Raw genomic sequence first — 22,003 nt, forward strand, 5'->3', positions numbered from 1 at the left:
GAGGAAAAACTACGGGGTCGAAGCATGCACACGTGCGCGCGATCACGCACGCGAGCACAAAGCTCCGGAGATGTGTAATTTTAGCTGCCCGGTTCATCTTCCTCAGCTCCGTCACAGAGGAGCAGGTGGAGGACGTGAGGCTTAAGATCCCCGATGCGCTATGAGCCCAAGTGGCCTCGTGCACCGCGCCGATCCCACACGGGCCATCAGCGGCGCCGTTACACGGTAGTAAACTCTGATGCGGCTTCCTGCCGCGTCACCTGTTGTCCTCTGTCAGCGACAATCACGCAGGGGCCTCATTAGTCCACGGGCACGCGACGCCTCCCGTTCGGAACAACAGGTGCTGAAGACAAGGTGCTTGGTGAAACAACGTTAGTGGCTCTACGTTAGCCACATGCAGAAATCCTTCCATCGTAACTCCACTCCGCTGACGTAAAGGGCCTGCAGTCATGACCGCAGAAATAACACACACAGCACACAAACACAAACTTCTCCATATGTCCGCCTATAACGTGACGATATCGAGCGTGAAGGAGAGGCCGGCTACACAAAGGTTAATACAGGATTACGGAGAATCGTTCAGTGGCCATTTGAGGCACAGGGTTGTTTTTGGCACATTTCCAGTCTCTTTGCCTCACACATGCATGCACTTGACGTTATAGTTTTTCTCTCTCTCCCTCTCTCTCTCTCTGTCGCACACAAACACACGCACTAATGCGTGCATGCACAAGGTCAGTGACTCATAACTGGATAGCCTGGACGTCTCTTCTGTGTGGTCTGGGTAAGGCTCTGTTGCAGCAGACACTGTGCAGTACCATCTGTTTTCATGGTCTGAAGCTAAAACCAAACTGTACCTTTATGCAAATTAGGAAGAAGAAATGCACCCAGCTCAAGGTTCTGATATTTTTAGGAGCCCTGTCCTGCAGGGATCCCTGGAGCAGCTGACGTGCCCCATTTAATCAAAACAAACAGGAAAACAAGCACCTCACAGACACGCTTCGCCATCCTAGCCGCTTGGCGTCGGCGCTTGTGAAGTAAACGCATAGACTTTCTACAAGGCTGCAGGAAAAAGGAAATATATGACACCTATGCACACATAGACCTAAACCTTCTAAGGAACACGGCTGTAAACCATCGCTGGGGGGATGAACTGCTGTGCTGTGTCATAATTCACTATGTGAGGTCGTGGAGTTAAACCATGAGGAAGGCACCCCAGTGGCCTGGGGACAGCTCAGCTTTTGGCGTGTTCTCCACATACCAGCGTGATGCTGTTTGGAGATTGTTGTGTAAATGAGTTCACCTTGAGTTCACCACAGCCGTGGAGGAAGGGTAGAGGATGCTGGGTACTGGGGAAGCAGAGCAGAATATTACCTTGGGACTGCAGCCGGGGCCTTGTAAGCTCTCCGACAGGCAGGAAAAGATTCCAGCTTTCCCAACGCAGGTGGACGTCTCCACCCTTCCTCTCTTCCCTTGCAGATCTGTCTGTGGTGTCCCGCCTCACTCTGGCATCCGCCAGGCGCTGCTAGTGCATCACCCAAACCCTCTCACCCCTCTGCCAGATGCCCCCACGGCGAGTCCTTCCATCTGGTCCTGATGTTGGCCTGATTTAAGGCTCCTGATTTGAGCACTAACCTTAATGTTTACAGTGGCTGCCGATCATATGACTGTGGGCGGGGCTTTCATGAACAGCAAGGCACGCTGCTAGAGTAGTTTATGTTTGTGTGATAAATATGTCTTATTTACGGTGAGAAAGTGTCAAGAACCTCACCGATATTGCCTCCCAGATTCCGAGCAACATTCCGCCGTGGATGTGACCAGGCAGGAAACCCGGAGAGTCAGCGTGTAGTCGAGCCGTACGGTGAATACCGCTGTGTCCGGGCAGGATTTAAGGGCTCTGTCCCTGTATTGGAGAGACGCTGGTGTGAGAAGGTTTTAATGAGAATGGCTGAACGCAGACATTGTCAGAGGCGTGTAGGAGTTTGGAGAGTTATACCGATGTACACCACGGAACTGACTGTCTTTGGTAGGTGTGTGCTAGCTGGCATCTTTACTAACTAACGTCAGATCCCTGGGCTTCCACTGGAGGCCGTCCATGTCCCTGGTTACTAAAGGTTCCCATAATGGTAATCTTTGTGAGCACACAGGTTTTGTCTGTGGTAATAGACATGTCTATATATATATGTAGGTGACAGAGATTCAGCTTACAATTAACCTGGAAGGAGCCCAAAGTTTGGAATTCCGTTATGTTTGCATGCATGCTCTATCCCAGCTGTTACTACTAATCCCACAAGGAAAACCTCATTCCCTAATGGGGTGGGGGAGGAGTGGGGTACGTTTGTGGTTCAAAACTGTCTCAAAAGTAAGTGGAACCTATAAACATATATTTAGTTAGGCCAAACTGTTTACTCCCTGGATAGCCAAGCAGTGCTGTGTGACACACACACACACACACACACATTCTTTAACATAGCTACACAAGCTAGCAGAGCCCAAAGAATGCTACTGACTCCCAAACACAAACTGTGAGAATCAGGGAAAATCACTGGGAACTGGGAATATCCCGCCGTCCACTGGCAGAGGGAGATTTGTTGTTTTATTTAGAAAGGGAACATTCAGGCAACAAAGAGTACGCATTCAGCAAAAAGTCTCCCAACCTCCTGCAGCGCTGACGTTTTCCACATCAGCTTCACTTGGTCGGGTCAGTGCATCCGACCCAGGGCCTGATCCGAGATGGCTCGAGCACAGGGCTTCCCTTCTGGAGCGTTTCTGCTTGGGGAAAGCCCCCCCACAGCAAAGCGCCAGAGTGCCCCTCCCCCCCATTACCGGTGTCCCGAGCGTCAGCGTGAACCTGCTCCTGAGAACCGTCATATGCAGCTCTCGGAGCTAAACTGCCTCTCACCTGCCCCTCCTGGGGCAAATCCTCTTTGAGGAAGTATAATGCACGGCCTGGGAGCCAATTTGAAAAAAAATTCTCAATTACAATGCTTTGCATGATGGGCTCTGTGATTTCAGAAGACCTGACCTGTGGTAACCTCTAGCCACTGATTCACCCCTGCTACTTCAGGGCATCTCTCTCTCTCTCTCTGAGCTTCATTAGCATGCCAGGCGGCGGGTGCCCTCGGCGCTTTGAACCCGCGGCTTTGTGATCACTCGAAACTGGGCCAAATCTCAACTTGTCATTAAAGCGCTGCCCTAATTTGTGTCACGTGCAGCTCGTCTGCGATGCGCCCGCCGAGATCAGAGAGCTGGGTCAAAATACTAAATACGCTCGCAAACGGCAAAAGCCCCTTGTGGGTCTCTTTTTTCCCCCTTCTCCTTCGTCTTCCTCCCCTGGTTTTCCTGACGAAGCACAGCTCATCCAGCCCCAGCGATGGGAGCAGGGGGCAGCAGGGGTTTTTGGGGTTTTTTGTGTGCAGCCACTCTGTGCCATGAACAAAGCTGGCCTTCACTTCCCCTGCTACGCCTGCCGCCATCATGGTGGCACCACGCTGCATACCAAACAGCCCTGGCGCTCTCCAAATGCCACCAAAACAATGGTGGGCAGCAGTGTGTGGCCAGGGCAGCAGGTGGCACTGCCCTGCCCGGCGGACGCCTATCAGGGATTTAGGGTGTGGAATGGCGAAATTCATGAAACCTGGATACCCAATCCACTCTGACTGACCCCATCGTTCTTTCTGGTTCTGACTGAGCGCCTTTCACGGCCGCTGCCATGGTAACGCGGGCTGAAAGCCTCCTCGAGATTGGTACCGGTTTCTGCCAAGGCGGTGTGCCGCTGGTGGGCATGCGATAAGCAGCATGGTGACTCCAGCACTTCAGGAAGCGGAATGCTCCGAAATGGGAATGGGACTGGAGGCGGGGAGGCATGATCCACGAGCTGCTCAGGGAACGCTGGAGTCTTCCTCACCTTCATCTATTTGTCATAAGCAGTGCACAAGGGGCACACTGGGTGCACTGGTACACCATTACACCATGTAAGACCCCGTAGCCGCTGTGTCTGCTGTCTAAGCTTTCGTGTGCTTTCTCTTAACACGTGTGTCCCATTGAGGATACAAGGGCCGTAATCCACCATGACTAAGTGGAGGATGGGTTTGACGGGCTTCATGTCACCGAGCTTGGCATGGCTACATGAGGAACGCAAAAACACAGTGCAGCTAGTGTGGAATAAAGGCATCTGGAAGAGAAAAGCTATAGGTTTCTCTCTCTCTCTCTCTCTCTCATTTTAATGAATGAAGGTCCGCTGAGAGCCTGGGTATCACGCCTCTGACGTCACACACACACACACACTGCCAGCTATGGTTATACACCCACAGGGATCCAACCCCTGTGCTTGCTCTGTCTTACACACACACGCACGCGCATGCGCACCCTCAGCAACACAAACACTCCTCAAGTGATGGAGTCAGAAATAATGCAAGTACAGCAAACTAGCAGCATACGGCATAGGACTTGCATCTCGGCCGACGCGTGACGTTCGGATTCAAAATGCCCGTGCACACTGTCCAAAGACTCATGATTTCTTGAATGAAAACAGAGAACTAGAGGACTGGCTCATACCTGCCCTGACAGTTTTCCCTGTAGAAGCTGTTAGGTTTGGTGCTACAAAATCCCCTTACAGGTACTTTTCAAGCATCCAACGTAAAGCGTTGTTTCAGGCTGTTTTTAATGGACAGTAATTCTACGACAAGAAATGTTTTGGGAGATCCTGGTGACTTACTCCAGGCACTTGTGTGGTTGTGCTGTGATCGCAAGTCTTGCGGGTCTTGCTTGTCGTTAGGTGTTGAGGCGGCACCTCATTACCGGTTTAAATTGTACCATTTTCCCCAGATGTGAGTTATGCATAGCCTCAGACTATATTTCAGCGCCAGTGCTGACATACAATCGAAACGCGGCTTAATATGGACCTGTGAAAAAGGCCCTTATAGTTTTAGTCAATATTTATGCATATATAATGTCCCCATTCACTCCTGGATGCATCTGTATTTATGTGACAGGGCAGTAACAGAAAAACCAGTAAATAGCAGAGCACTGGGACGTACTCTGCCAGACTAATTATGTGTCTTAATGAAAGCTTAGAAGGAAAGAACAAAACAAAGGAAATAAAACAGCAGAGTACAGGCGCACAATAAATCGATATCCCTGTAGCCGGTTTCATAAAGAAACCAAGCGAGTCGCTTTCAGCGCTCAAACAGAGACAATCCAATTACATAGCACACTGATCCTCTATTACCTTCACGTGACTGAGACCAGGGTGAGTATCAGGGTCGAGCTCGGGGAAAATGCCATGTGATGGATCTCCATGTACGCAAACGCTGTGCACTCTTCACCTGGCACAGCTTTGCGCAATCTCTCACTTCCTGGTGTAGTGGCTAAGATTAAATCCATCTGGCCTCTTCAAAAACAGACCACATCTCTAGCATGGTCCTGCCAGTCATTGCAGGGCTGTCATTTTTATTGATTGGAGTCTTTTTTCAGTGGTGTGCATTTTTGGGAATGGCAGTGTATCAAAGCTGCATTAAGGACAGTCACAGGGACACTGTGAATCTCAGGCGTCCCCTCCCAGTTTTAGGAAGTCTTCTGTATGGGACAGAGCTAAGATTTAGCACAACATTTACATTCAACAGTATTTAGCTGTGGCTTTTATAATCATGACAGAACACAACTTGAGTAATTGAGGGTTAAGGGTCTCGCTCAGGGGCCCAACAGTGGCAACCTGGCAGTGGTGGGACTTGAACCAGCAACCTTCTGATTACTAGTTCAGTACCTTCACCACTGAGCTACCGAGTAGCAAAACTATAATGGGGGGTGTTACTAGACAGTAGAACCAAAGGGGTTTTGGGGAACAATACAAACCCGCACGTGGGGGTGTCTTATTACATACGTCTTAACACAAAACATACCTCAACACCTGAAGGGCAACCGCTTAACTGTGAGGAGACACCTTATCAGCAATGTCGTTTACAGTGCAGTAACGAGACCAAACGTTATTGCTCCGTGGAGTTTGTGCGTGAGGGTTGGGTCGAGGAATTATTATATCGGTGTGCACAATCTATTGCCCATGTCACTTTGCATCCATAATGGAGCACAAGATGATGTAACATCCCCCAGAGCTCTATAAAAGGCCATGTGGTTTGAGCGCAAGCCAAACGCAGTAGTCAATGGCAGTGATTTTGCGCGCTTAAAATAGGCTTCCCCCTCAACATTTAGTGCATCCGTCTGAGCAAGTTTCCTGCAGGTGTTAAGAGTTAATTCATAATCGGCGTTCATTTGGCTAGCAGAGGTTTTAATTTTAGAGGCTTTCTATACGCTCCTCAGGGACCAGACTCAGATGTGCATCCCAGAAGCTGGCAATGGCAAGGAACATCTAAATGGTCTCACTAACGGAGCAGGGTTACGACACACAGCACGGGAGGAGAACATGGACCCGTCCACCCGCCATTACGGCCTCCTGGCCGGATCGGTACCGGACGGTCGCTCCCTTGGAGTCCAGTGCGGCCGCTGCTGTCGTGTTGCCAGGATACGCAGGGTTTGAGCGACAGCTGCGCCGGCACGCGCAGTGCGACTAAGGTTCCTGAGTTGTTCCGCTCTGCTGCTCCTGAGACTTCTTTGGTGGTGCACGGGGAGAGGGAGATATTCTGTCAGCACTTATGATTACACATGGAGCCCTTTTACAACATGGCCACCTCTACCCCACTCACTCACTCACAGCAAGAAATGAACTGAATGCAGACAGAACGTGCAAACGTCACTCACTCGTTCTGTTAATAAAGCCAGGATTAACCCCTCCCCCACTATTTTAATGATGCAGTAGACATGGAGACCTACTGTGATTCAAATGAATCTCAGCTCAATAGGACCTTGTCAGGAATTTGAAGAATATAGACTAGGAATGGTTAAATCCCATCAAATGTACAGCCTTCCCAGTGATTTAGTCCCAACAGCGTGTCCTAGGCTCCTGAGCAGGAATGAACGTGCCAGTGGTGTGATGTAGCACTTTACCAGCAATGTCTTTTCGTTCTGGGCCACAAATAAAAAGTGTAATTGGTTTTGGCGCTGACAGCCCGTATGTTTTCCTTCTGCTCAAGGATCAGCAGCCCCTGTTATCACTGACAAGAGACAGAATTTTTGAGAACACTTAACGCAAAGCCCACTACCAACAGTCCTGACATTAGCTAAGGTTATTAATTAGCTCAAGTGTCAACGTCTCAGTTTCCAACCCAACAAAAGCCCATGTTTCAGGAGACCACACCATTATATTTCTTTAAGCACTTTAAATACCATTAAAGCGATAAGCTGCGTATGCGAGTGTATATGCACACATTTATAATATAGCTGCTGTTTGTTTTGTAGGCGCTACTTTGGGTCCTGAACAATTGGACTGTGCCTCACAGTACATTAGTCCGGTGAAAGATTCCTAATAAAGGTTGTCTGTCCCTCCATGGGGAGATGTCTGGAATGTGTTGATCCAGCGTGAGTGTCATTCAAGTTCCTGACAGGAAAAGCTTAATGGGGACTCTGTTTGCTTTAAGAGTAGGTCATTGGCCGCGTTCTCCCTGGAAGGTGCGCTGCTAGCTGAGAAGACTGGGGATGGAGGTTCTGACAGAGACAGATGTAAAGGTTAAAGCTGGGAGACGAGAGGGAAGGAGAGGAATTTACAAAGAGTGTGAGAAAATGACAGAGAGCTCCTTAAGGGATCGTATACAATGTGGCGTAAAAAGAGAATCTGCAATGAGAAACATGATGGATTCTTAACTGAGCCGGGTTTTATGAGCTTCTCGTCTGGCTGAGTTCAGACATACAATAAATCTGCTGCACAGTTTTCATTAATTTGTTGAATGTCGGTAACACGCGGAACTCTGTAGTGCAACCAAGAGGAACCATTGGATATCAGCGGTTGAACAAGAGCCTCAACACCCTGGAGGGCTACTTTGATTTCCTTCAGAGGTGAAAGGTCAGGGCGATCACACTCGAGTGTAAAGCAGGCTTACGAGATCTAAACCACCATATTGAGAGATGGCTTCAAACATCTGGATAATTCAAGGGGCTGCATGTGCATGCGTGTGTGTGTGCATGCCTGCACACGCATGCAAACAACACACACAAACTGTTCCTCATTGTTTTTAGAGTAAAGCAGTCGGTGCTTTAAGGAGTTTCAACAATGTGTGAGAGTTTAATCAAAATTTGCAGATGTTTTGGGCTCCCTGAGGAAAGTTGGATGTGGTACAATTTCAGGATGAAATTGAGTGAAATTAATCTACTTGGCAAATGCCTGAAAGGTTTAGTATTGGGCAGGGTGCTGTAGGTTCTGTAGTTACATGATTGATTAGAAGCAAATATTCCATTGTTATATACGATCTCTGTGCATTTGGGTTCCACTCTAGTGACATTTTGAAACACATGACTGAAAGGCACCTTTGGAGTTTACATTTCCAAGGGAGTGAACTGCAGGGGAGTTACAGTTTCAGTCTCTAATAACTGGACTTACAGTTTCAGTCTCTAATAACTGGACTTACAGTTTCAGTCTCAACCAACTGGAGTTACAGTTTCAGTCTCAACCAACTGGAGTTACAGTTTCAGTCTCTAATAACTGGACTTACAGTTTCAGTCTCTAATAACTGGACTTACAGTTTCAGTCTCAACCAACTGGAGTTACAGTTTCAGTCTCTAATAACTGGACTTACAGTTTCAGTCTCAACCAACTGGAGTTACAGTTTCAGTCTCTAATAACTGGACTTACAGTTTCAGTCTCAACCAACTGGAGTTACAGTTTCAGTCTCTAATAACTGGACTTACAGTTTCAGTGTCTTCTAACTTGGCGCACCAGACTAGGTCATAGTACCTTGCACGGTAGCTCACTGGTGAGCCCAGAGCGTTAATGGAGTGTCTGACTGCTGTAGTGCAGATCCCTGAATGTGCTTCGTCTCTGCACGCAGCTCCTGTGGCATCCACAGAGCACAGCAAGGAACTGGAGGAGGTGAACAGCATGCGGGCCCCTGCACGGCAGAGCCCTGCCCGAGCCGGCCGGAACCAAAGACCCGCCGGCTGGAGGAGGAGACGCCCACGACCCCGTCTGTCCCACAAGGGGCCCATGCCGTTCTAGAGCAAGGTCAGTCTGACACTACGTTTCCCACAATGCACGACGCTGTTACTACTTTGAGTGTCACGAACACTTCCGATGTAGAAAAGCACTCTGCCCTCCGTGGCACTTTTAGTTCAATCAAATTGGTTTGTTCTTTGTTTTAGAATTAGCAGTTATATTTAAAGAGTCATAGTAAAGTCCCAGCATCTAGTATTCTATCTCATACCTTTGGATAAACGAGAACCAGAAGGCATTGTTTTGATTTTCTTCCCTGAATGGAGTGGTTCTCTTCACCTTTCACTCTCTCTTTGCACAACTGCTGCACATGGAGGCGGTTTGGGAAAGCGTGTGTAACATGAGGAGAGTGAAACTGGAACAAATGCTTCCTTTCTGCCCTTCTCTGTTATTCCCATTAATCGGAGATAATGGTCTACCCAGGAAAAAAGGAAATGGCGACCTTGTTCGATGACTGGACTTCAGACTGCTGACTGCTCCAGGTCCATTTATTTCCAGTAGCTCTGCAGTACCGCCAAGCCAAAACATAATAAATAAGTCAATAAGTCAGTATGTCAGTGAAGCCCACATAAATATTCCCTAAGAAAGTCTGTCTGACTGATGTTTCCTTCATTCTGATAATGCCAGTTAAAGCCACTTAGCAAAAACAGCACTTACTGGAGGTCCGTTTCTCCTCTGTTTCCTTGTCTTTCATTTTATGCCTGGGTTTGATATCTGGGTGTCTTGGTTTGAGGGACTGGCCTTTAATTTTAAAGGCTGAGAAAACGGACCTTCCAGCTCTTACTGAAATGATCTCTAAGGATTCCTGTCATTTACTGAGGAAACACGGCCATATGTTCAAACAAAGTACAGCCCTTGGACATGTTTATATTGAGTGTGAAGGACGCTTCAAAATGATTTCAAGGAAAAAGATGGCTTATGAAATAGCTCAGAGCTCATTCACATATTCCACTCGCTCTCTCGCGTACACACACACACACACACACAGTGTGCAGGGCAAGCCCAGCAGGGTACAATACCCCGGCCGGAGGTGCCAAGGCCGTAACGCAGCATAGAGAATCCTGCTATAAACTGACTGGCAGACACGGACGACTCAACCCTTTATGGTCTAATGAATCACTCCTGGAGGAAGAGAAGAGAGATGAACGTGATGACACACAAGACTGTGTACCTCGCTCTCCATGGTCTTTCGCACTTTTATCATCTATGGAGAATTATAGATTGCTTTTGTTGTGGTCAGATTTTGTGTGGGAATCTGCTGCCCCACTGTGTCTCCTCACTGTCTCCTGTGATCCGAGGGATAATGCACAACTGACAGCGTAGAGTGGAAGACAAAACGCAGGGCCCCGGTGTGGTCGCCTACGCCGCGGACAGTGCGGCGCTCCAGGGAGCTCAATGCCTCGCCTGGCCAATAAAAGGAAGCCATTCTTTGGCTGAGCTGTGGAGTCAGTGCTTGTCTTGAGGTTCGGAATACCAAGGCACAATAAGGGAATCTGCAGGAAGTCGTGTAGCTCTATTAAAGGGAAACGGCTCAGTGACTCTCAATGCGGAGTCCGCACTGACAGCACTTCAGCGGAGACGTTTTTTCCAGTCACCCACGTCTTTGGCTCCTTGCGAGCCTCCTCAGGGTTCAGAGTTCACCCATTCAGCGGTTTTATCCCCCAGGTCCCGACAGACGGAGCTGGGTAATGCAGCCATGTGCAAGGGCAGTAGCCATACTCACAGAGCACAACAGCCAGTGTTCACTAGAGTTCGTATGCCACGCTGATGAGGTCCATTTGTAGTTTGTCACTCTCCTGATAAAATACTGTGATCCTGTACGACTAATAATTTCCCCCATGCGTTTCCCTGGGGAAGAGGAAATATTACATGTGCAGTAAGTCAGCCTGTGGATCGTGCCAAGCGTCTGAACTGCGCCTGGCTAATGTAAAGTTACGCTCTCAGCTGGGTGGGAACTGCAGCCTCGCACTTCATCAGACCGTCTGAGCGGCAGAAGGAACCCTCCTCGAGGTCTGAGAACAGCCAGCAGCCGACTGAATGAGACCAAACCAGAGGCACTTCAACTTGAAAGGTGCCCCTGCACCCCCTCCCGTTGTGTTCACTCATATTTTTTCCCCTTGTTGCTGCTGATGAGAAACATGGAAACAGTTGGAACAAGACCTTGTTCTTGCCAAGTGGGTGGAGAAACAGTTTGAAGTTGAATAGAGACATTTTTTTTGGAGTCAACGCTAAATGGGTCAGTCTTTGTACTATTTTATGTATAAGTGGCAATTGGACCGAGCTGCTCACCTGTTTGCTGGAAGGAGAAACAGAGAGACGTACGTCCCTTAACCTGTCTCAGCTGGCCAGCCAGACCGAAGACCGCGTTGTCTCACAGGAACTAGTGTGTGCATGTTTTCTATACGGGGCTGAAACCTTGGCGGCGTTCAGAAAATCCAGGCACCGCAACATCTGTCCGAGTCCTGAAAGAGGAAACCTGTCCTGTGAAGGCCCTGAACATGCAGCCATACAGAACAGGTCTGGGCAGAGGGCAGATCGGGCCTGCTTGTAGTGCCAAAAGCAAAACAAAACAACCCAGATTAAATGGAGACCTTGTGACACTTTTTTTCCCCTAGAAAACTGTACATAGTTTTGTGCGCTTGATTTAGTTGGACGAGCAAAAGAAGAATGTGGAGGTGAAATCACAGAAGACAACAGATGTGATTCAGTGACGATTCACAAATAAAAACCCTGAGACTGCGATCTCCTCTCTGGCTACGCAATGACAAAAGAATGCTCAGGTACATCAGAAAACGCCTCTTATCCACCCAAAGATGCCGTTGTTTTTTGAAGAAAGATGGTTGAGAGGCTCGTCTGTTCAAATCCTTATCAGCAGTGTGGGCACAGAAGATAAAGATAAAAGACAAACGGAGAAGATTACAGCACAGATTCCGACTGACTCAGGGACAACCCCGATGTAACGTTCTGCAAAAGAATCATGTGTCAGCTGACTACGTAATGGGGGGGCTTCAATGTGCCGTGCATGCGGCTTCCTTTGGATAACACCATGTGATGCTTTTAATTGTCAATATAATTGATTGTATTTGTGGCTCTGAACCCTTTAAACAAGTCAAGACACATTAAGCCACTGGTGTTTTTGCTTTACTGCCCCGTGCAAACATCCAGTAACATAATAGAAGCGTGTTTACATCAATCACCAACTTATGACCACGTTTTGTCTTCTTTTCCTGCAGGCAATACTTAGGACGCCCTCCCCCTCGGTTCTGATTTCGACGCTCTTCCTTTACCTTGGGGGGGCCTGGCAAGACGGGGCCCTTGTCAGCCTGGCCTGAAGAGTGATGTCCATAGCACCTGCTGGTTGAAGCAGCACTTCTGCCCACCAAATACCAGGACAAGCCTCACTCTCAGCTCTCTGAAGAAGGGTGGGGTGGGGTGGGATATCGAGCCCGAACTACCAGATTCTGTCTCTCTGTCTGTCCATCTCTCGCTCTCTCTATCTCCCTCTCCTGCTGTGGTTTTCCCCTCATACGCTTTTTAGAGCTCTTTCATTGCCACGCTTTGCATGACGTGCGAGCGCCAGGGAACCCGGCCCACGGAGGGTCTTGGAAAGCGCTGCGTTCTCAGCGGAGGCGTGATAATCCCAGTCCCCGCCGTGTAAAGGTGACGGCTGTTCTTTGTTCCATTGCTGTGTTGTGGCGACGTCTGCTGAGGGTGATGGTAATGAGAGAATGTGACGGGAATCTGAAGGTGAAAGCATGATTCAACACTTCACCGCTCCTCCTAGCCAGGCCAGCCACTTCTACAACATAACAAATGTGACATTTCCGTTTATTTTATTTTTTATTTTTTTTCATATGTCTATTGCAACACTAAGGAGAATGTCTTTTGAAATAAGCAGCTTGTCATTTTTTGTGTCAATGTTATTTAGTTACCACTGCTGATTATATAAGTACCTCTGACTTTTTTTTATGCCACTTTGCATTAAAAGAATATGATCAGGTCAAAAGTAAACAGAAATCTATGGCATATGGATTGCTTTCATTTCAACATGCATTTACATCCGGAATGCATCCGGAATGCTTCTTAAGACTGTGCCACTCAGAGCTGGCAAAGCATTACCCAGTAGACACGCCGGGGGTCGCTTCACGGGATCCCCCTTCTCCGCTAAGCTGTGTGTGATCGTCTGTCCCGAGCCCCGCCTTTCTCCCCGAGTCCACACACGACTGTTACCTGGTGCAGCAGACCAGCTCTCCTTTTAATGAAGTGCCAAATCCTGAATCTGCTAAATGTCGCTCCCGGGAGACCACAACCGAGAAAGGCATGTTACTTCTTATTCTGAGTCTCGACACACCTTGCCAAGAAGTTTGCATCTCGCCGTTAGTTGCAGAAAGGCAACGGTAGCAAAGAGGATAGTTTAAAGAAATAAGACCGAAATACTTCTGAAATCCCCATTTCCAGTGCTCGTCTCTGATTGGTTAGCTGAAGGCTGGGTGGGCCCCCTCGATAACTTTGATTGACAACAACAATATGCCTTTATTTTACATCATACCAGACCTTATGACCTTTTTTATTTTATTTTTGTTATCTTTGAGTTATTTTTCTCAGGGTGCTGTTAGCGAATCTTGTATTGGAATGGTCTATATTTTGTGCATTTATTTAAGAAAAACAGAAACATAAAAATACACAGACATGCAAAGTACAGTATACATACATATATATGAATAAATAAATATAAATAAATCAATAATTGTATGCCACTGTCCTTCTGTGTCTTAACACTGGTTCCCTGCAGCACAGGTGGCCATTGCTTTGAATGCTCTGGTCAGTAAATCCCACTGCTGATATATTTCAGAGGGACCTCACTCAAAGTGAGCTGGGCCCAAGACCCTCCACCTGCGTAATGCTCCGTACACCACGGTAAACCAATGAGGTAACCACGGTAACCCAGTGAGGTAACCACGGTAACCCAGTGAGCAGATATCCCCACCGTGCATCTTTCCATTGTGCTTGCTGTTTCCCTTCCTTTCTGTAAATCTTACTGCAGCTGTAATGCGGAGACATTTCGGATCTTATGAGACTGTTTCCTATGTTCGGGATCGCGATGCTCGGTCCGACAGCCAGATTGGCATTTTAACGCTCACCACTGAGACATTTCTCCCTGTGACATTGGAACTCTTAATAATGAGAGGCAGCGCTGAAACACACAGCCAAGCCCACCTTGATTAAAGACGTATCAAATCTGAGGATTCTGTGAATACTAATAATTCCAGTCTCATCATTATCCTTTAGTATCCTGTCAGACAGAGATGTAGATTTCATTAATGCACCATCGGAATGAGACAGCTCTGATGCGTTAGCAGGGCAGAATTCCGAAGAGATGAGCTAGTTTCCCATCTGTGATGCCGGATCTGTCGAGATACAGCTGAAGGGATCAAACCGCCAGGGTTCGAATCACTATTTTGTGTGTGGGAAGCTGCTGTCGGAGGTGCAGAGTAACGTCAGTACTCCTCCTGATGGTGTTTTCACCATCTGCACCAGCTGAGATGCCCGTGCAAGGACTGCTGAAAAAAAGCAGCATTGCAGCACAATTCAGACCTTGAATCTGTAATAAATAAACGAATAGATAGATAGATAGATAAATATATCCCCATCACTGCTACACAGCCCCCTCAGTGATGGCTATCTGTTGGATCACACGTCCGAAGACAAACACGCCGTCGTGCAAGGCCTGTCACAGCAGAGGTCCTGACCAGTCCCTTGGCTCTGTGCCAGAACCTCTCTGCCACTTCCATTACGCCGTGGGGAAAAGTGACCCCTGAACACGCGTCTCTTGGCATGTGATGGTTTTCCAGTGTATCGTGACAGTTTTATTGACTGATTCTTGTCTAGCTGGTTGTCCAAAGCTTACTTTTGAATACAGTGTGGAAAGCTGTATTTTATTCGTGTGTGTGTGTGTGTGTATGCGTGTGGTCGTACTACAAAAAAATAAAAAAATTTAAAAAAGGATAGAGAATTATTCTGCTACATAACATGCAGTGGACATTTTCCTCCACTACCTGGCGTAGCACACAGTCTGGATCAGCACAGCACGTTAATGAAGTCTGTGGTAAAACAACCAAAACAAAACAGAACAACCGTGTCCAGTATCGGACCCGAAACTGGAGACCAATAATTCCAGTCTGAGAGCGAGAGCCTGTTCTCTGCGTGGTCCCTCCAGCAAAGCTCAGTCCGGTGCAACCTCTCCACTCCCTCCTGTGTTTTTGCCTAATTCGCGCTTTTCTGTTGAATCATGATGTGCCTGGGTAGCTTGAGCATGTTCTGATTGGTTGGTTCCCAGAGCTCCTCAGTTTGGGGTTCAGCTTGATAAAGAGCTGTGCATGTATACCTGGGATTGCGTGAGTGGGTGGAGGTGTGTATGATGAGAAGACAGCCATGGCAGGTGAAACGTAGAATCTTCAGTCCCTAAGGCCTGAGTTTCAGATAACTGAGAGAAATTGCAAAGAGTGTTGGCAGTACACAACAGTTTGCTTTGACGGGCGTTTTCTTTTGTACTGGACTCGTGATTGCTTTTTTTTCCCCTACTCTCCTAGTCATTATCGAGTTTTAACCATCGTCGGTCTGATGCTTGATCAAGACAGGCAACAGAAAATGACCGACACGCAACACATTTGAATGCTTGCTTGTGACAAGCCTGTCAGTGTGCATGTGCAGTGCTGTATCTGGAGGATCACGTAACTGAAAATCGACCCCATATAATCACACATGCCCATGAATTGACCAATCAATCACCCTCTGGGTGAGGGGCTCGAGACTCCACCCGTACTGGCGAAAGCTCAGTGTGGTTCTAACACATCCCTTCATACACATGCCCACCAACTCTTCTTCAGTAGCCTGAGGATACCGGCACGGCCCCCAGACGGCCCCCAGACGGCCCTGGCCTAGCAGCAGTATTGCAAGGTTGTGCGGTAAACACTGTAAAGACAAGGTATTAACCCTCGTATCTCCTGTGCGAGGTGTGTGCTCCCAGAACTCGCCAGACCAAGTGTACAGTCTCTGTCTCTGTTTTGATGTTAAACTGGGCAAAAATACATGAATAAATAAATGAATAAAACAAATGTATCAGAAATGGTTGAAATACTGTGTACAGATTTGAACCTTTGGTTTCTAATTTATAAAAGCTAAGCTTTAGCTCTTGGAGTACTTATTTGATTTGATTTGATTTTTTCCTTTCATGCGTAGCTTTGTGTTTTTATTTTCTATTTCTGTAAAGTGTGTAAATATATCTTTATGATAATAAGTAATATTAAAAAGTCTTATTTTAAGAAACAAGTGTGAATTTGTCATTTATATAAGAATATCTTAGAACATACATTGTATCTACATCATTTTATATATAAACAAAATATTATATGTTATGTAATCAGAAACTTACAAGTCATGCTCACGTTTTGCACGTAGCCTTTACCACTGGCACAAACTCTGGGCAACCACAATTTTCTAGATCCTCTTTAAGGTGACAATGCAGAACTGTCCATAAGCTACCCCAGACCTGTCACTAAACTACCCCAGACCTGTCCATAAGCTACCCCAGACCTGTCACTAAACTACCCCAGACCTGTCCATAAGCTACCCCAGACCTGTCCATAAACTACCCCAGACCTGTCCATAAGCTACCCCAGACCTGTCACTAAACTACCCCAGACCTGTCCATAAGCTACCCCAGACCTGTCCATAAGCTACCCCAGACCTGTCCATAAGCTACCCCAGACCTGTCACTAAACTACCCCAGACCTGTCCATAAGCTACCCCAGACCTGTCCATAAGCTACCCCAGACCTGTCACTAAACTACCCCAGACCTGTCCATAAGCTACCCCAGACCTGTCACTAAACTACCCCAGACCTGTCCATAAGCTACCCCAGACCTGTCCATAAACTACCCCAGACCTGTCACTAAACTGCCGCTTGTTCTTAGGGTCTGCTTTGCGCAGCAGTCTCAGCTCGGAGCTCAGCTTCCCTTTCTTGCGTGCTTGCGAGCTGCTTTGAGGCACTACAGTCGCACACTCCCACATTTACACAAAGTCTAATACAGATGTAGGATTATGAAAGAGATCAATCCAAGGTCAAGGTTAGAATTTAAAGGTGAATTCTGGGATCATCGTACACATGTTCAGAATGAAAATCATCACCGTTATGACTTCTGCATCTGTGTAACGGAATGAGCTGCTAAAAAAAGCAGTAAAGAAAACTGCTTTTTGCCACTGAATTATAAAATGACTGACATTACCTTCAGAACCCGTGAAGGTGGCTTAAATAAACTCGCTTTACGGTCTCAGTGCAACTCACCTGCGAATGGCATTTGATGGCAGGCCTGGACAGAGAATGAAAAAGTGAGGTCAGAGTGAAGCGAGAGGCTGGCCTGCTCTGGGCCGCTGGGACCTGCTCTGGGAAGTGTCTGCTTAGCATGCAAGGCTGACACTGCCTGACAGGCTGCAGGCCACCCCACCAGGCAAGCGCCCCCCCACCTGAAGAGGTTATGTCATCAAACCCAGGTCAGCTGTATAATTGGGCAGGAGGTCTCCAAGGTGAGATGGAGCGAGACAACGAAGCTCTAGAGTTACAGTGCTGCAGAGGCCAGAGAGACGTCTCCAGGAGTCATTTAAGCTGCTCAAACTACTCAGGGGTCGGCGAGAGGCACTAGCGCTAGTTTCGAAACTTCATCTGCTAGAATGTCTAGTGGATACTCAAACTCCAAGTGTGCTTATGGCTTTCGGGCTGACATTCTCAACTGCATCTCAGGCGGGACTCGCGAGCGGGTAACGCGGCTCCACTGACACGCTCTCGGCTGCATTTCTTAATTATTAATTACGTCCTGATGGCAAACGACATGTTGTGGAGGGAAGCATGAAAAGCTTTGACCAGCTTAGCTCCAAACTCCAGCACAGCTATCTGCAGTATCACTGCCAGCAAAGCTCTCCATCCGTCTCTTTTGGCGAGCTGAAACAAAGTGTTTATTGCAGTCGCGGTCCAGACGTCTCCGTCTGCCACATCTGCACTGACGGACGCTCAGCCACTTCAGATTAATCAACCAGGCTGATGTGCAGTGGATCTGACAGTACATTGTCAAATCGCCACCATTTCAAATGTCAAAACCGCCAGAAAGAACATCAACTTCACGGACAATTTACTGCGTTACGGCTTCCGGGTGGGGGTGGGGTTTTCCTCTTGGTCTCCCGCTCTGGGGTCCGTAGGCGAAGTGGAAGGAAAACGGCGGGAATGCAAATCTGAGCCCGGAGCCAGGTGAGGACCAGGAACAACACAGAGCTAATGCCATTCAGCTGTGCTAACAGCGGCGGTCCTGCCCAGGAGATGGTTCACCGACTTGGTCATGAAAACAAGAACTTGCACAGGGAGGGCGAACTGTGGTTAGCCATGAAGGAGTGATATGGAGAATGTCTGTGTGCTGCTGGGGGTTTTGGAGGATGCTGTCAGGGCTCTCTCCTCTCCGGTTACCGCCCTAATCAGGGCGCTGATTTCTTGCGACCCCCCCCCCCCCACATCCCCAAAAGAGCCCCATGGGGGTGCCCTGCTCTGACCGACTGCTTCAGGAAGGAACAGGCATGTGGAAGCAGAGAGGGGCGTCGCTGGACCGCGCCTCTTTCCTCGACTCATTTCCCTCGCCAATGAGCTAAAAACTGTCCTCTAGGCTTAGTCACATGGGGAAAGGCTCGTTCACGTCAGCGAATGCTGCCCATATATCCGAACACGGCCGGTGTCACGGCTTTCCCGCCATGCTACAGTACACCGTTCCGACGGACAGGTAATGGGGGAGTCACCTTCCAGCGGACTGCGCAGAGACGTGAGCGAGCGAGCGGAAGTGCCGCGGGGCACAGAGGCAGTGCCGTACCGGGAGAGAGTCAGGACGGCGGCGGGGAGGCAGAGCTGCCTCACTCCTCTGTACTGCAGCTCTGCCTGTAAACAATTCTCCTCCCCACAGGGATCTGGTGACATTGGAAAATGGAGCAAGGCCCTGTAGCTGAACAGTCACTTCAAAACACACCACCCTCTCTGCTGGAACGGGACGGGGCGTTTATAGAAGTTTTGCTGTGGCTGTCAGACCAAATCCGCAAAACGTTTCCTTCTTTAGACATGGTACACACTTAACCGGCACCGTGTAAATCCAGTAACGCAATATTTTAGGTGTCAATGTCTCCTTGAGCTTTCCAGTTAAATGTTTAACCAGCTCAAGCAATAGAAGTAGAAGGTCAGAAAGAAAACAGATTAGCAGGGCGTTAGTCAAGGGAGGAGGTTATGGACATGGAGAGGGCACCAGAGAGATGCCCGGATAGCGAACAATAAAACATCCTGCTCTAGAAAGGAACGGCGGTGAGTTTCATTCAAGGCCACTATGGTGTGGCCCCGCAAAAGACTTAAAAAAAGAGACAAAAAATGTTCTCTGCTAATGGCAAAGGGGCCACACGGCACTGTTATCTGTTAGAGGCGGCTGAGGGGTCACGACCTGGAGAAGAAGCGGAGGACCGGTCACGATAATGGCTTTAGTCCCTGCCTCAGCAGACAGACGGCAGCACGAGTGCCCTGATCCTTCAAGTGAGATATGAAGTATTTATGGGTTCTTCTTCATGTGAAGGAGGATGAATGGCGTTGGATGCTCTTGTCAGGGCAGTATCAGTTTTGTTTTTTTTTCTATTTGCCCAAGAGCATTAATTTCTTTAAAGGACAGATTTAACTGTTGTTTGCATATTTACCTAAAAAACAGACATAAGAAGGAATCCCACACTGTCATACAGCTGTCCACTTCTGTCAGTCAACCGAGATGTGCTGAAAACACAAATGTGCTTCCACAAGGTAAAACAAGCTAACGTGTGACTGGCTGGAGCAGAGAGCAGGTCTGTGATTGGCCGGAGCGGTGAGCGGGGCTGTGATCGGCTGGAGCTGCGAGCAGGGCTGTGATTGGCCGGAGCCAATCACAGTCAGCTGCCATAAGGACTCTGAGAGCATGGGAGTTATCATGAAATTACACAGGATGGAAAAAAATCACTGTCAGATGGCCTCAACCAAGAGTCCATTTTAACAAAGACACCTGGGAATTCAGCAAGCACGAAGAGGAGAGGGGGAGAGAGAGAGAGAGAGAGAGAGAGAGAGAGAATGAGTGAGAGAGAGAGAGTGAGTGAGTTAGACTGCAAGTTCGCTTTAGCACTTTAGACAGATGGTAGATAAATGAAATATTACAATGCAATGAGAGGTAAAGTGTGGCAGTGGTGCAGAACGTACATTATAGCGCATTCACTGCACTTATACGAGCTGAAACATTCGCTCATAGCCCTCCACGGGCAAACAGGCTCTGTAACGGTGGCAAACCCTGAACATACCAGCTTTGTTCACGCAATAAGACCCCAGGCTTATGAGCTCTGTACGGGTCATGCACATAGCAGCACGTAGCACAGGAGCCTGGGACTGACTGAAGCCGTTTGGGAAGCAGCAGGCATCAGAAACACACCTGCTCAGATGAGATGATCCCTATTAAAACTGGAAAACTGTAGTAGCTGATTTCCGACACTGCTGCCAACACTCCGGTTTTCAACAAGCTTTTAAAGATCTTTGCTCATAACTATCCTATTAACCACGGACTCTTTCATCTGGATGCCTCACTGCAGAGTGACCCACTAAGGCTTCATAACCGTGTTTGTGTGTGTGTGTGTGAGAGAGAGAGAGAGAGAGAGAGAGAGAAACTAGTCAACTACAGATTCTCCTCTCTAGCCAAGCCGTCCTGGCCCGGCCCGGCTCCAACACAGGCCGAGCACAGAAGGTCAGCATCCCCTTAGTGTGGGCCGATGGTGAGTCCCAGTGTGCATGAACCTTCCTGCCTTCACGCCAGTAAAAGCAGGTGAAAAACACCCCCTACCACCACCACCGCCAGTACTGGGAGCGCGGGGAGCTACGCTAACGCATACGCTCGCGTCCTTTCCTTAACTCCTGTTGTGGAATAAATCTGCATTTCACCGCCTTTCCTGTAGGTTTTGAAATCTATTAAATATTCAGCATATGGTAATGTCGGTAGCGTGACTGCAGCAACGTTTGGTCCTGGCAAACAAATCAAAGCTCGAATCAGCAGATTTATTTTTGCTGAATTGGTTATAAGCCCGTCGCCTCTGCCCCCTCTGCGGAGTGTGTGGTCACGTCTGGGCTCCGTGCTGTTTGAGACCAGCTGTAAAAAGACTGGAAGGGGTCCGAGACGCAGAAATGACGAGGGGAGGCAGGGGACGTCCCCTGTGCTGCCTGTCCCCAGTGGCTGTGGGACTGACCCAGCACAGAGAGAACAGTAGCCCACACAGGACCAAGGCACAGGCACTCCAGCCAAAGCAGTGCTCCTGCAGGAGAACTATCCAATAGCCAGAGAGATAAGATGCAGTCAGCGGAGAGGAGCAATTTGGCAGACAAACGCAATCTTCACAGGTCAAGTGTGTGTCAACAGGCGTGTGTGCTACAGGGTAAAAAGGGCCGGACATCGCCAATGACGAGCTGAAATGGTGTGGGCATGTCCGGTCTGTAAGGTTCATCTTTACTTAACCTTTTATTCTCTAGTCATCGTTCAGTCTCCAAGGTTTTAGATATTTGGTCAGCGTGACGTTGCCTAGACAACACCCAGACAGGAAAATATTTTGTTTGTGCATTTGTAAATATTGCTGTGATTACAAATATGAACAAGATACTAATAAACGTTCGACGCTGAGACAAGATTGGTGCTGTGGCTGTTACCATGGCTACAGCTTGGCTGAGCGATGCCGTGACCCTGGCATGGCTGGCCACTGGCCACCTAGCTGACAGTGTAGCTGCAGCTCCATTCAGACACTCCAGCAGACAAACAGCCTAGCGACCACAACAGCCTGAAGCCT

At 48.3% G+C, this 22,003-nt stretch overlaps 1 protein-coding gene across 3 annotated transcripts in view; it reads left to right on the forward strand.

Annotated features, from left to right (window-relative positions):
- apln (apelin) overlaps positions 1–16,420 on the forward strand; it is a 37,720-nt gene extending 21,300 nt beyond the window's left edge. For 2 of the 3 annotated variants that reach the window (XM_081698887.1, XM_081698888.1), the window contains exon 3: positions 8,931–9,062. Coding sequence is in view for 1 of the 3 variants with exons in the window: in XM_027018583.3 (XP_026874384.1) it covers positions 8,931–9,097 (167 nt within the window). In the remaining 2 variants the exon portion in view is untranslated. Of the gene's footprint in view, positions 1–8,930; positions 9,104–12,324 lie in introns of those variants that run through there. The other variant, XM_027018583.3, reaches the window with a different exon arrangement.
- The last annotated feature ends 5,583 nt before the right edge of the window (positions 16,421–22,003 follow it).

Source organism: Electrophorus electricus, chromosome 16 (assembly GCF_041902795.1).
Source record: "Electrophorus electricus isolate QZ-2024a chromosome 16, ASM4190279v1, whole genome shotgun sequence".
Classification (NCBI taxonomy): Eukaryota; Metazoa; Chordata; class Actinopteri; order Gymnotiformes; family Gymnotidae; genus Electrophorus; species Electrophorus electricus.